The following is a 12,841-nucleotide window of genomic DNA, read 5'->3' as shown; positions in this document are numbered from 1 at the left end:
GCAGAAACTTAGTAAGTAACAAATTTGGATGAGTGAATTTGTAAGTCTTGCCCATATACTATGGCAGCAAGAACAAGAATGCTAAACCAAGCTTTTCTAATGTCTATCCAGTAATTCCAGTATCACATTATTCCAGTAATTCATGCACTGACCCATCCTCTGATATAAAGGTATTTTCTGTAATTGCAGATAAGTAATAGGGTTATTTGTCATTCAAGATTTAGGCACATTGATCACGGCATTCAGTGGGTTAAAATGCTTGTTACTAGATGTGCCATCTTCACACTTTTAACTAGAATTAGAGTTCTGCCTGCCTTCTGGTGATATCACATCATTGTAAATGAACATGGCAGACAAGCTGGCATCCATCTTTCTGAATAAAACCATACTCTTGTTCAGAAATGACAGATGACGATAATTTTATTTACCATTAGTCTGCATATTTCCATAATTCTTGATAGCTCCCTCCACAACATTGTAAATTCCACCACCTAGAAAATAAGGTGGTAAAAATGGACACACATTAGAAGAATTGGGACTAGGATTCACATCTTAGTTTCTAATCCCATAGTTCATTCCCCAGGGCCATGCATTTTCTTGCAAAGAATCTTCCTCACAGATACAAAGATTGCCTGACCCTGTGAAAGTCAGAGGGTATTTCACTGTGCAGTGGTCTAGGGTCAGCTCCACAGAACGTCATAGGGTCTTTCATAGGATCTTGAAGGATTTTTTTCCAAAGTACTTTCCCCATCTGAGCATAGCAAGACAGTCAGCAATTACAACATCGTGCATGCAAGTGCATGTTTGTGTATATATATATATATATATTTGTATACTGTTATACATATATATGAATGTTTGTATTTTTTTACATTAAGTTAAGCATACGGGAACATTCACGACTTCTTACTTTACTGAAGCAATCATATTATTTCAGCACTACTAGCAAAATGTAGAACAGTTGAATGCTAATGTAGCTAGCAGCTTCTGCTCAACCACTCTGCTAACCGGGAAGATTCACAGCAGTGGTGACTTTCTCTTGTTTAACTTTGGGCATCTTCCTTTAGCTCTTCTGGAATTTTGCCTGAAAACTCACCTGAGAAATTGAAACTTCAAATTTCAGCTAGACTATAAATCTTCTAAATGCAGAGTATTGTGCTTATTAAAATGATTTTATTCTCCTGAAATATGCAGGATTTCATTATTTACCACCTTGTGGAGCAACATTTTGTAGCCTGAAATGCATTCACTTTGTCGTTTCTAGCTCTCCCAGAACACGGTTCAGATGGATTCAATACAACTATGCTTCCGGTGTTGATTCTTGGGCTATTGATAATGTGGTGTTGGCTACAGGATGTCCTTGGATGTGCTCAGGCCATGGCATCTGTGATGCAGGTCATTGTGTGTAAGTAGTGACTTGCTTTACATGCTTTATGTAAAGATGTGTTTTACCCAGGCCAGATGGATAATACCTTTTCCTCCAAATTTGTTGCTAGGTGTGACAGAGGCTTTGGTGGTCCGTACTGTGTCCCTGTCATTCCTCTGCCGTCTGTCCTGAAGGATGATTTCAATGGTAACTTGCATCCAGACCTTTGGCCTGAGGTCTACGGTGCTGAGAGGGGAAACCTGAATGGTGACACAATCAAGTCTGGAACGGCTCTCATTTTTAAAGGGGTCAGAGATTCATTACATTGAGAAAAAAAAAAAAAAAAGATTACAACCAGTAGAGTTAAGAAGAGAAAATAATTTTTTTGTTGTTTCCCCCAGAAGTTTATTTCAAAGTCTTTATGCTAGAATTTGACATTCATTTTTCATGTGTTTTTCTGCTCAAAATATGCACAATGTTTGCCCAGATTGTTTTTAGGAGCAAATTTTTTTGCCATTTTTTGACTATTACTTTTATTCATGGTGTAAATTCCTACTTACCTTCTGAAGGAAAAGAACAAAACTGTACAGTTGAGTTTCTTGAGGCCAAGTGAGTGATGTGGAAATACGGTACACATTACAATCAGTAATGTCTCTGTCTTGAAATACTTCAGCTGTCTTTTGAATATTTTGAATGACATTATTCACTGTAGACTATGTAGTCAGTGTTTGTGTAGTTAGAATATGTTTTACTTTGTTACGTTTTTGTGAAGTTTTCTTTATGGAGTGTTTTTTTGGTTTTTTTTTTTTAACAAAAGGTCCAAAAAATCAGGAAATACTGTATTTTCTGAATAGTCAGTTCTTCAACAAACCAGATAAATATCAGTACCCTTGAAAGACTTTTGTTCAAAGAAGTATACAAATTTTGAGTTCACACAAGTTTTTTCATTTGACATGGTAAATTTAGGTGGCCCTGAAAAGCAAAGTTTAAAAACTTCACGTGTAGAAATGGTTTCTTTTTAAAAATGTCTTTGCAAAACCTAGACTCCAGTTCAACTTCTTCAGCTAATTTAAATAACAAATCAGAGAATGTGAATTGTCTAAAACTTGAATTGGTTGTTCCTGCAGGTTGTTCCCTGGGGAAGGGGTCTGAGAAAGAGGGAATCTCTTGTGAGGTGGAGTTTGCTAGATATCTGCAGAACAGGATCAGGTCTGTCTCCAGGATCCATAAAACACTGAGCTCATGAGTAGAGATGGGCAGGACCTTATGGGTCATTATGACATATCCTACCTGCTCCCTTTCCTTACTAAGGGAAAAAGAACACTCCCTTCCCAAGTCAGGAGGTTATTTGTAATAAGATGTTTTCTGAGGTACAGAAAAGATTCTCCTTCTAGAGAGAATACTTCCTCCCTGGAAATTAGAGTGCTTGGCTGCTGTACAGTTTGCTGAAAGAATGTGTATATGAGCTTGGACTCAGTGCTGGGTAAGTCAGCTACAGTGCTTGCAGATCAGAAGACATCCTAGTGGTTAAGAGCATAAGCTGAATGAGCTGTACCTCTGTCTGTCCGTGAGCACGTAGCTGTACCTCTGGTGTTTGCAGACCCTTATCTAGCACCTGCCATTACTATGCCAAGGCTATCACTATCACCATTTGTAGTCTGAGAGAAAATGAGGGAGAGAAAGCTACTTCTTTCACTGACACAACAGTCAATAACAGACAGCATCCCAAAAATAGTAAGCTGTGGAGAGTCTTTGATAATGGGAACTGTGATTCACACTATCCATTCTGTATTTGCAGGAGGGACTGAGAATGCTGGTTTCAAGAGATCTAGATTGCACTAACACTGTGTACATCCAGTTTTCATTTAAGTTTATAGCCAAAGGTAAGATCAGTGTTGATTTCCTCTGTTTCCACTGTTGATTTGCTACTGATGGTGATGATAATATCTGGTACCTGCGAACAACAAGCAAATAAACACTGAACTGCCAAAAAAAAATCTGTGGCATAAGGAGTTGGTTTGTTCTAATCTAAAAAATTATGGCACTGAAATATCTTCTCATCTAAGTAAATTAATGATGTCTGTATATATAATGAACAGCAATGTATATTTACCCCCTAATTCTTTAGCAGAGAGGAAAGCACAGGAAAGCATAGGGATACACATATGTTTAATACACATATAACCTCTAAAAACTCTAAAATTGTTATAAAAACATGTTTACACTCTATAATAAACGCCTGAGTAAGCTCGTAATAATTATACTTGAAGAAATGTTTTTGAACAAGTACTTTTTAAAAACAGATTATTATAATAGGCAGCTACACTCTTCATTGGGTAAAGAACTGGCTGGAGGGCCAGGACTGGAGAGTGATTATAAATGGAGTTAAATCCAGCTGGTGAGCTGTCACAAGTAGCGTTCCCCAGGAGTTGGTATTGTGGCCTGTCCTGTTTAATATCTGTGTCAATGACCTGGACACCTGGACGAGGGGACTGAGTGCACCATGAGTAAGTTTACAGATGATCAAGCTGAGAGTAAGGGTCAATAAGTCTGGGGATAGGAACTCCGTACAGAGGGATCCAAACAGGCTGGATCACTGGACTGAGGGCAGTGGAATGAAGTTCAACAAGACCAAGTCCCAGGTGCTGAACTTTGGCCACAGCAATGCCAGGCTAAACATGAGACAGCAGTATGCCCAGGTGGCCAAGAAGGCCAATGGCATCTTGGCTTGTATAAGAAATAGTGTTGTCAGCAGGATCAGCAAAGTGATTGTCCTCCTGTACTCAGCACTAGTGAGGCTGCACCTTGAGTACTGTGTTTAGTTTTGAGTCCCTCATTACAAGAAAGGCATTGAGGCTTAGGAGCATGTCCAGAGAAGCACAACAGAGCTGCAAGGGTCTGGAGCACAAATCTTATAAGGAGTGGCTGAGGGAACTGGGATTGTTCAGTCTGGAGAAGAGGAGAGGAGACCTTATCACTCTCTACAACTGCCTGAAAGGAGACTGTGGCAATGCAGGGGTCAGCCTCTTCTCCCATGTAACTAGCAAGAGGACAAGAAGGACTGGCCCCAAGTTGTGCCAGGGGAGGTTCAGGTTGGATATTAGGAAAATTTTCTTGTATGAAAGAGTGGTGAGACACTGGAACAGGCTGCCCAGGGATGTGGTTAAGTCAGACCTGAAGATGTTCAAGAAATGATTAGACATTCTACTAAGGAACATGATTTTATAGGATAATATTGGTGGTAGAAGGATAGTTGGACTGGATGATCTTGGAGATCTTTTCCAACCTTAGTGATTCTGTGTTTCTGTGATTCTAATGAACATAAATATACGTCCTCCTCATTCCAGGTACCCCTGAGAGGTCTCATTCTATTCTACTGCAGTATTCTGTCAATGGTGGCATCACTTGGCATCTGATAGATGAGTTTTATTTCACACAGACTACAGATGTCCTCTTTATCAATGTTCCTCTGCCCTACGCAGCCCAAAGCAATGCAACACGTTTCAGACTCTGGCAACCTTATAACAATGGTAAGGAATCAATGACTGTGGGACACCAGATCAACTTGCAAAGCTCATGTCTGTAAGAGGCTGGATTTTTGGACTCAGTAAGAACAGAGACTCTCAAATCTTGTTTCCTTGTATTTCAAGTCCTTCAGTTAAAATTGTCAGATTATACCTGCAGTTCTTCTAGAGCTTCTGTGTGTTTTACAGCTGAAGTACCTTAACCTACTATCTTTGATGATGTGCAGCTTTGGTTCTGGAGGGCTTGGGAAGTCAAGCAACAGCAATAAAGTTCACACATGTTCTTATTATTTTTATGCACCTGATTTTCATTTACACTGAGGCCCCACTGCAGTGCTCAAATTATAAAACATGTCCCGAGTGTAAGTGGGAATTGGGCCTACCTTGCTTCGAATTAACTAGGCATTAAAAATACATTTAGAAGGAGAATGTACTGAGCAGTTAATCTTTGGATTAAATTGTAAAGGACTATAGAAAACCACAAGAGGAGCACAGCTTATTCCTCCTAATTAGAGGACATGTGCCAGCTGAAGAAAACTCTCTTCTGCTCTCAGTTACTCTGAATATTTCTTAGCAGAAGCTGTCATTAAGAACTATAAAGAATTCCAACAGCCATTCAGATCCAGTGATAGAGAAATTATTTGTGCCACTCAGGCAAATGCCTACTGCAGCTCTAACTAAAAAGCAAATTCAAATCTAGACCTAAGAATCCAATTCCAGTTTATGTTTCCAATGGTATTATCTAAAACTTTTAACTAGATTTTTCCTGTAAATATCATCTTTAAATAGGAACTTCATTTAAAAGAAGCCCTTTAACTTTCTCTGAGAACACGACAATTTTTAGACAGATTGGAAAAAAAAAAAAAAAAAAAAAAACAGTTCCAGAAAAGATCTGGCATCTAATCATTCCACTCCAGTTTGAAAGCACCAGTTCTGTAGCACATTCAAATTCATGATCCATTTGAAAAAAGGTCACTCAGAGTTTTCTTCTCTCTTGAAGAGCTCTTGGCTGCCAAACATAGGCTCATTTAGATGATGACACTGATGCTATAATTTCAAAGCAAATGTGTTTTCAGCAGGAGATATTCACTCAACATAGGTTTTTCAGTCTTCAGTTTGTTGAGACTTCTATAAATTTTAGAGGAATAAAGTTTAATTTGATAGAGCAATACGGGCACTATGGAAAGATTGCCTGTGAAGTCTCTCCTTTAGCACCTTTTTTTCAATTTAATTCACAAATACAGGTTATTAATCTACTTTTTAGTAGTAGTTTTATGAAGTTTTAATAGAGGTGTTCTCCTTTTCTTTGTAGGCAAAAAAGAAGAAATCTGGATTATAGATGACTTCATTATTGATGGAAATAACCTAAAGAATCCTATTATACTTTTGGATACCTTTGACTTTGGTCCCAAAGAGGACAACTGGTTTTTCTATCCTGGGGGAAACATTGGGCTCTATTGCCCATATTCATCAAAGGGAGCTCCGTAAGCATCTTTCAGCAATAAATTAGGAAGTAAAAATTGATTGGAATAAACTGATTCTAAAAGATATTCCTTTCTTGTTTTTTTCACAGGGAGGAAGATTCCGCTATGGTATTTGTTTCAAATGAAGTTGGAGAACACTCCATTACAACAAGGGATCTGAGTGTAAATGAAAACACTATAATCCAATTTGAGGTACTTGTCCTCAGAAAGTTACTTTGCATTTTACTGTAGGAGTTCTCGTTGTTCAGGTTCAGCTCTTTGGTGTATTTGTCCAGCTATTATGATTATCAAATAGAGATGTCTCTCTGATTTCCTTTGTAATTGCTTTGATATTACTTTCCCTCTTGTAGATGTATCACAAAGCTTTCATCACACAGAGGGAAATTTCTGCCTCAAAGTCTCCTGTTTTCTTGCCTAAATTACTACTTTGTCCATGCATATATACTTGCACTGTTAACATAACATGTACTATAAGCTGGAAATTCTCCACTGGGAGACAAGATGATGAGCTGCAGAGGTGTAGATTGCCACTTCACAACCTGCTCAGGATAAGTGTAGTTGCAGATCATTTCCATGATCTGACCCAGTGGAGAGCTACAACTTTCTGTGTCACTAGAAATTGTTTTCTTACAGGCTGCTTTTTTTGTACTGGTTGCATTTCATCAGAGAGCCTGCTTTTCTTTTGCTTGCACTTGTGCTTTCATTGAAGCTTCTGTGGAAGCTGTTCTTTGGCACAGTAGTGTGAATTCATACCATCTTAGGAAGTAATCTAAATGTCATGAATAAGGAGCACATTTTTTGTGCTTCCCGTAAAACCACTAGAAACCAGAACATCCAAGACAGCATGTAGTCTAAACTAATTTGTGTTTCTGGTTTACCCTAAACTCTAAATTGTGCACTGGTTAGAGCAGATGCTGTGAGAAGTAACCTTTTAACCTATCCTGTATTTGTTTAGGGAAGTCATTATATTGTCATTAAGATATTGTAAAATTATCTTTCTTGTAAATGCCATAATTACGAAGCTGATTTCAACAAAGATGTAGCAGGCTGTAGCATTAAACAGCAAATGATAGTGGTTTATAAACAATTACTGAAATGATACTAATCGTTATCCAAGAAAACTTGGTTTAGCTATGTACTCATTCATGCTTCAGTTTGTCATGCAACTAATTCATAAATTATTGAAGGCAAACCATTTTCTGTTTTAAAATATAGATTACTGCCTGTAGAACAAAAATGTTTGAGGCCAGTTTAAGATATTCATAAGTCTTGAGAGCATTAACTTCATAAAATCTCCATGCATACTTCCATATGTGATAAGAACATTGTTTTAAGGAATTTAAATGGCTTTAGCTCACGTTTTTGAGGACATTAGTGTAAATGAAGAAGCTATGCATAATGCAGTAGAGTTTCTTTCTGTGTCTTCAGAGTCAAAAACTATACTGGGTCAAGCATGGCTCTGAGCTTCCAGATGAGTAGACAACTGTTGTAGTCAGATGTAGATGGATGGCTCTCAAGTGTGCTGAAGAATGATGAGGGACATTCAGTGTAGGATATATATTTTCAACATTAATGCACAGTTCTGAGTATTACTGCGCTTTAGTAAAAACATTTTTGTTGTGGAGCCGTATGTTAAAAACCTATTTTATACTACAGTGATGCATAAGCATACAAAATGTGTCATAGGCTTTTATTTTTTGGATGGTATATATAGTACATTTTTTTAATATGGTATAGTCATCCTGCAAGGAAATTAATTCTTCCTTTACAAAAGCAATCTGAAACAGAATAAACATCTTAATATCATCATGAAAGAAAAGCAGACCTTTGCAGTAGAGGCATGCAAAAAATTGTCTTAAAAATTCTCAAATTCTGTATAAAACATGTATTATTTATTACGGGCAACTAGTATTAGCACAGCTGATCATGTAGACTTTTTCTCTTTGCATCTTTACTGTTCCGGACATCAGGAACCTTGTCACAACACCTGGTATTTTGATGCTGCCAAACTATGTTTTGGTTTGACACTCCATCTAAATCCAGTCCAGCTATGATACTCTTCTGAATGCTGTCTCCTCAGGCTTTGTTGCTATACATGAGCAGAAAGGGTAGTGAGTATTGAAAGCTAAGGAACATATTGAAGTGAAACAGCACACGGCCTGAATCTCTCTGACAGAAACATTTTTTTGGAAATGTAACATAAAAGAAGACCAGAATGCAGCCCAGTAATTTAGCAGAAGTTTATGTTTGCACATTTTGGTCTAATATTTCTGTTTTTAAAAATACACATTCTTTTGGTGCTATGATAATTTCATTTCCTGACAGAGAACTGCATAAGCTGATGCATTTGTTCCAACCACATTATCAACTTTCTTTGTTTGGAATTTTTTTTAAGTTTTTTTTTTTTTTTTAGTGGAAGTATTTCAGAATTCTGTATCAGATTGATTTTACAAAAAGACAGAGTGCAATATGCCCATGGACAGGTAGGACAGTGTTCAAGAGTTCATGTTTATATGCATGGCCTGAGTTTGTCATCACAGTTGCTAAATTAATTCCTAAACCACCATCTTCCTGAGCTAAATACATACAGCACCAGATAGGGGAGGCTGACTAAGATGAGCAGTGATTAAGTGTCCCAGCCTGCCCTTTGTCATCCTCTGCATTTCATGTCTTGGACTCCAGATCAATATTGGCTGCACCACTGACAGCTCTTCTGCTGACCCAGTAAAACTGGAGTTCTCACGAGATCTGGGAGCAACCTGGCACCTCCTTCTGCCCTTGTGCTACAGCAGCAGCAGCCACCTCAGCTCCCTGTGCTCCACTGAACATCACCCAAGCAGCACTTACTACACAGGAACCACTCAGGGTTGGAGAAGGGAGGTCGTTCACTTTGGAAAACTGCACCTCTGTGGGTAAGTGTCTGGCTTCTGTGCCACCCACCTGCGTGTTTGTGTTTTTTTTCTGTTTTCCATTCAAAATATTCTCCTAGCATTATTGATCCATGAGAACTGTGGCATTAAGAAAACTAAATGACAAGAGTTTCTCCACTTTTTGCCCTGAATGGCAGTTAAAGTTTAGCTGATTCTGAAAAACATGTTGTGCCTAATGCTATTATTGAATGCTAGTATTTCCCATTTATCCTCATATCTGATTGGTGACATTTTTATGGAAGTGGATTGCATAATAAAAAACTCACTGGCTTTAAAGCTCTTTGAATACTTTTACTGAATAAGACATTTGAATTCATCAAGGATTTTTTTTTTTTTTGCATTGAATCTGATATTTATCAGAAAATACAATAAAAGGTAGGCTAGTACAAACTAGATTCTACTTCAGTGTAGGTAAGCAGACCTACCTGCTACTCAAGGTTTCTTATAGTCACAAAGTATTGTGATTCTAATTAATTACTTGCTGCTCTCATTTAGGTACTTCTATGTTTGTGGGACAGGCCAGGCTGGATGATAAGTGATATACAGCATGGAAAATAATATGTGCTAGCAGGAATGTTAATGTGTAACTTTTCAAAGTATATAACAATACTGTTCACTTTTTCAGAGAAAACTCTCTGATAGCATCAAGACAGTTTGTGTAAAAGATCACATTCTTAAGGATTAAACTGTAGTATGTATGAATGAAAATGAGCTATGCAGTTATGAGACTGTGTTTATGAATCTACTGCATGCAGTGGTTCTTCCACTAAATAAGTGGCCTTAAACATGCCTCTGAAAGTATGAGAAGACCTATATAAGAGATGAGAACCAAATTTGGAAAGCCAGGATATTTAATAATTGAAGAAAATGTTTAATTTTTAAACTTGAATATTCTATTTTATGACAGTTAACATTTCAAACATGGAATAGTTAACCATCTCTTGCAGCAGCTCAGCTGTCTTTCTTTTTTAGCCCAGAAGATTTATTTGACCCTTTACGCAACTACCAATGCAACCCTCCAAATGAGAATGTTGACAATGCAGACTCTTAACTGATGTAAACTTTCCAGTTATTTTGATTTAGTCCTCTGTCACATTTGCCTGACTTCCTTCCTATTCCTTCCTTATTGGTGGGTCAGAAATTAATTGTTGATAACCACCTGAACTCAGCATCCATGAAGCATTTAATGCGGTTAAGTTCTGGGGCCAGAGGGCTGAAGAGGAGTTTTCTCCACCAGAATCCACCGAAATGATGAGAAAAAATACCAAACATGACTCTTTGTGTAATGCTTAAAAGAACCAGTGTTTTCATCCTCAAGGTGTCAAGTGATTTATTTAAATGAAGATATTTTCAGTTATTTCCACTACATGTGTTGTTTTGGAAATCAGTGTGTGTACCCAGCTATAACTAAGAATCAGTACTCCAGCTAGGCCCTGAAGGTAAACTGACCTGTTGGGTCAGTGAAGAAACTCCTGCTGACTTCATCAAAACCAGCTTTTAACCCTCTGCTTCAGTTACAACACACACTTCATTCAGACCAGCAGGGAGCCTGAGACAAGGAACTCACATGGGGTGGAATGAATCCAACCCAAGGGACAGAGATTTCCTCTAGACAAGAGTTTAAAACATTTTCAACTTTACACTTACATCCTTAACCACAGGGCACAGTAAAAACAATGCTTTTTTACTCCCAACAGGATGCTGGTTTATGGTTTTCTTTCTTGAAACTGCTAGCAGTATCCTCACTGATCAATTACCTCTTACCACCTGAATCACATCATCAAGATTCCTTTTTAGCAAATAAAAAGACAAACACTTGTCAGCTACCTGTGCTATTGATTCATCTGCAGCATTTAGATGTTTCTAACGAGCTGTATAAAACATGTAATGCAATTAAGCTCTTTTCCCTTCTTACTCTTTTAGTTTCCTTCCTTCTTTGAAACATTTTCTCATGTGGGAATAAAATTAGTCTCTCATGTGTTTTTCCCCTGCTCAGTTTGTTTTCCCTCCTTCCCCAGTCTCTTTACATGCAGCACTGATGCAAGCAGTACTTAGGCAGCAAATTAAAAATGACAGGCCAGCACCCAAAGGAGAACATAGTTTAAATTAACAACTTGCACTATCAGTCTGTTTTAAGATTAAGCTGTCTGAAAGCAAGCTGAATACCTCATGACACGGCAGATCATGTTTTCTGTCCATGTAATTGAGGGTGAGATTTTACCAGCCCAGTTCCACAGGTGGTCCACCGTGGAGGCAAGGTAGCAGTGTGGAGCAGGAAATGTCCTGGTCTTACCCAGATGCTGTAAACCAAGGCAGAAGGAAATCCATTTGACCATGGCCAGTTATCCTTCCCAGGAATGACAGAGAGAAGAGTGGTTAGATTACAAATTGCATTTTCAAGTCTGTCATTCAGTTTTGGAATTACAGCAAATGAATAATGTTATTTCTATTTCTGTCAGTATTTGCATTGAATGTCAGCATGAAGATGACAAGATGAAGGAATTAGATATAGCAGTCTGTTTCTAGAATTAAATTATTTATTAAGTCAGCTCCACCAAGAAAACTCATGCATATATATAGTACAGTATATATGTATAGTATACAAAGAAAAAAAACCTATCACTTGAATTAAGTACTGTCTACACCTTTTCAGGTTGGCAAGGTTCAGATGGTACCAAGGATTTTATCCTGCTGGATCCCAGCCAGTGACGTGGGCCATTGACAATGTGTACATTGGTCCACAGTGTGAGGAGATGTGCAATGGGCATGGCAGCTGTATCAATGGCACAAAGTGCATCTGTGACCCAGGGTACTCTGGGCCAACCTGCAAAATAAGTACCAAGAATTCTGACTTCCTTAAGGATGATTTTGAAGGTATCTCTTTTCATTTTTAGCCTGAATTTTGCTTGTATATCTTAGTGGAATTAAGGTCTGAAGGGATGAAATAGCACCATCTGCATGTTTCTCAATCTGATCTATTCTGTGGGACTATGAACTTCTTTAAATGTAGTTCTCAAGCATAGCTTGTGAGTGTCTGATGGCTTCACTTGCCTTTTTTGGAGAATCTGACCCTGTGCTTAGTTTTCATGTGGGAATATAAAATCTTTGCTGAAACAAATTTTCTTAAAATTCTACGTGTGAAAAAAGGATTGTAAAAGGAAATGTTGATACACAAAATTTTATGAAAGAGGTATATCAATCTAATTCTAACAAAATGTATGTTTATTGTTCAAGTAAATATGATTGGGTAGTTTGACTTTAGCACACACAGCACACGTGCAAGGGAAATTTGAGTGGCCTTCACATGGCAAACATTATTTCAGAGCAGACCTCATGCCTCAGCATGAATAGCAGACCAGAACCCCAAGTGGAAATCAAAGCCCCACCAGTACGTGAGTGTAAGCAGCATCCATGCAAATACCTCTAAAAACACCTTGAGGTTTCCCTTACTAACAGGCATGGCAAGAACTTTGAATGAAGTAGCACCTGGGATGCAAACTCCTCCATTCATAGGTGCTACTGTTCATTTCAAGTTTC

At 38.0% G+C, this 12,841-nt stretch overlaps 1 protein-coding gene across 3 annotated transcripts in view; it reads left to right on the top strand.

Moving 5' to 3' along the window:
- Window positions 1-12,841, top strand: part of RELN (reelin) — a 272,506-nt gene that overhangs the window by 223,522 nt on the left and 36,143 nt on the right. For all 3 annotated transcript variants that reach the window (XM_031595823.2, XM_090135689.1, XM_031595892.2), the window contains 8 exons: window positions 1,265-1,405; window positions 1,497-1,674; window positions 3,165-3,249; window positions 4,714-4,896; window positions 6,203-6,374; window positions 6,464-6,566; window positions 9,057-9,286; window positions 11,958-12,178. In XM_031595823.2, coding sequence (XP_031451683.2) covers window positions 1,265-1,405; window positions 1,497-1,674; window positions 3,165-3,249; window positions 4,714-4,896; window positions 6,203-6,374; window positions 6,464-6,566; window positions 9,057-9,286; window positions 11,958-12,178 — 1,313 coding nt within the window. The remainder of the gene's footprint in view (window positions 1-1,264; window positions 1,406-1,496; window positions 1,675-3,164; window positions 3,250-4,713; window positions 4,897-6,202; window positions 6,375-6,463; window positions 6,567-9,056; window positions 9,287-11,957; window positions 12,179-12,841) is intronic.

Source organism: Phasianus colchicus, chromosome 1 (assembly GCF_987193195.1).
Source record: "Phasianus colchicus chromosome 1, bPhaCol1.hap1.1, whole genome shotgun sequence".
Lineage (NCBI taxonomy): Eukaryota > Metazoa > Chordata > Aves > Galliformes > Phasianidae > Phasianus > Phasianus colchicus.
The sequence above is the reverse complement of the archived record's forward strand: the minus strand, read 5'-3'. Positions and strand labels throughout refer to the sequence as shown.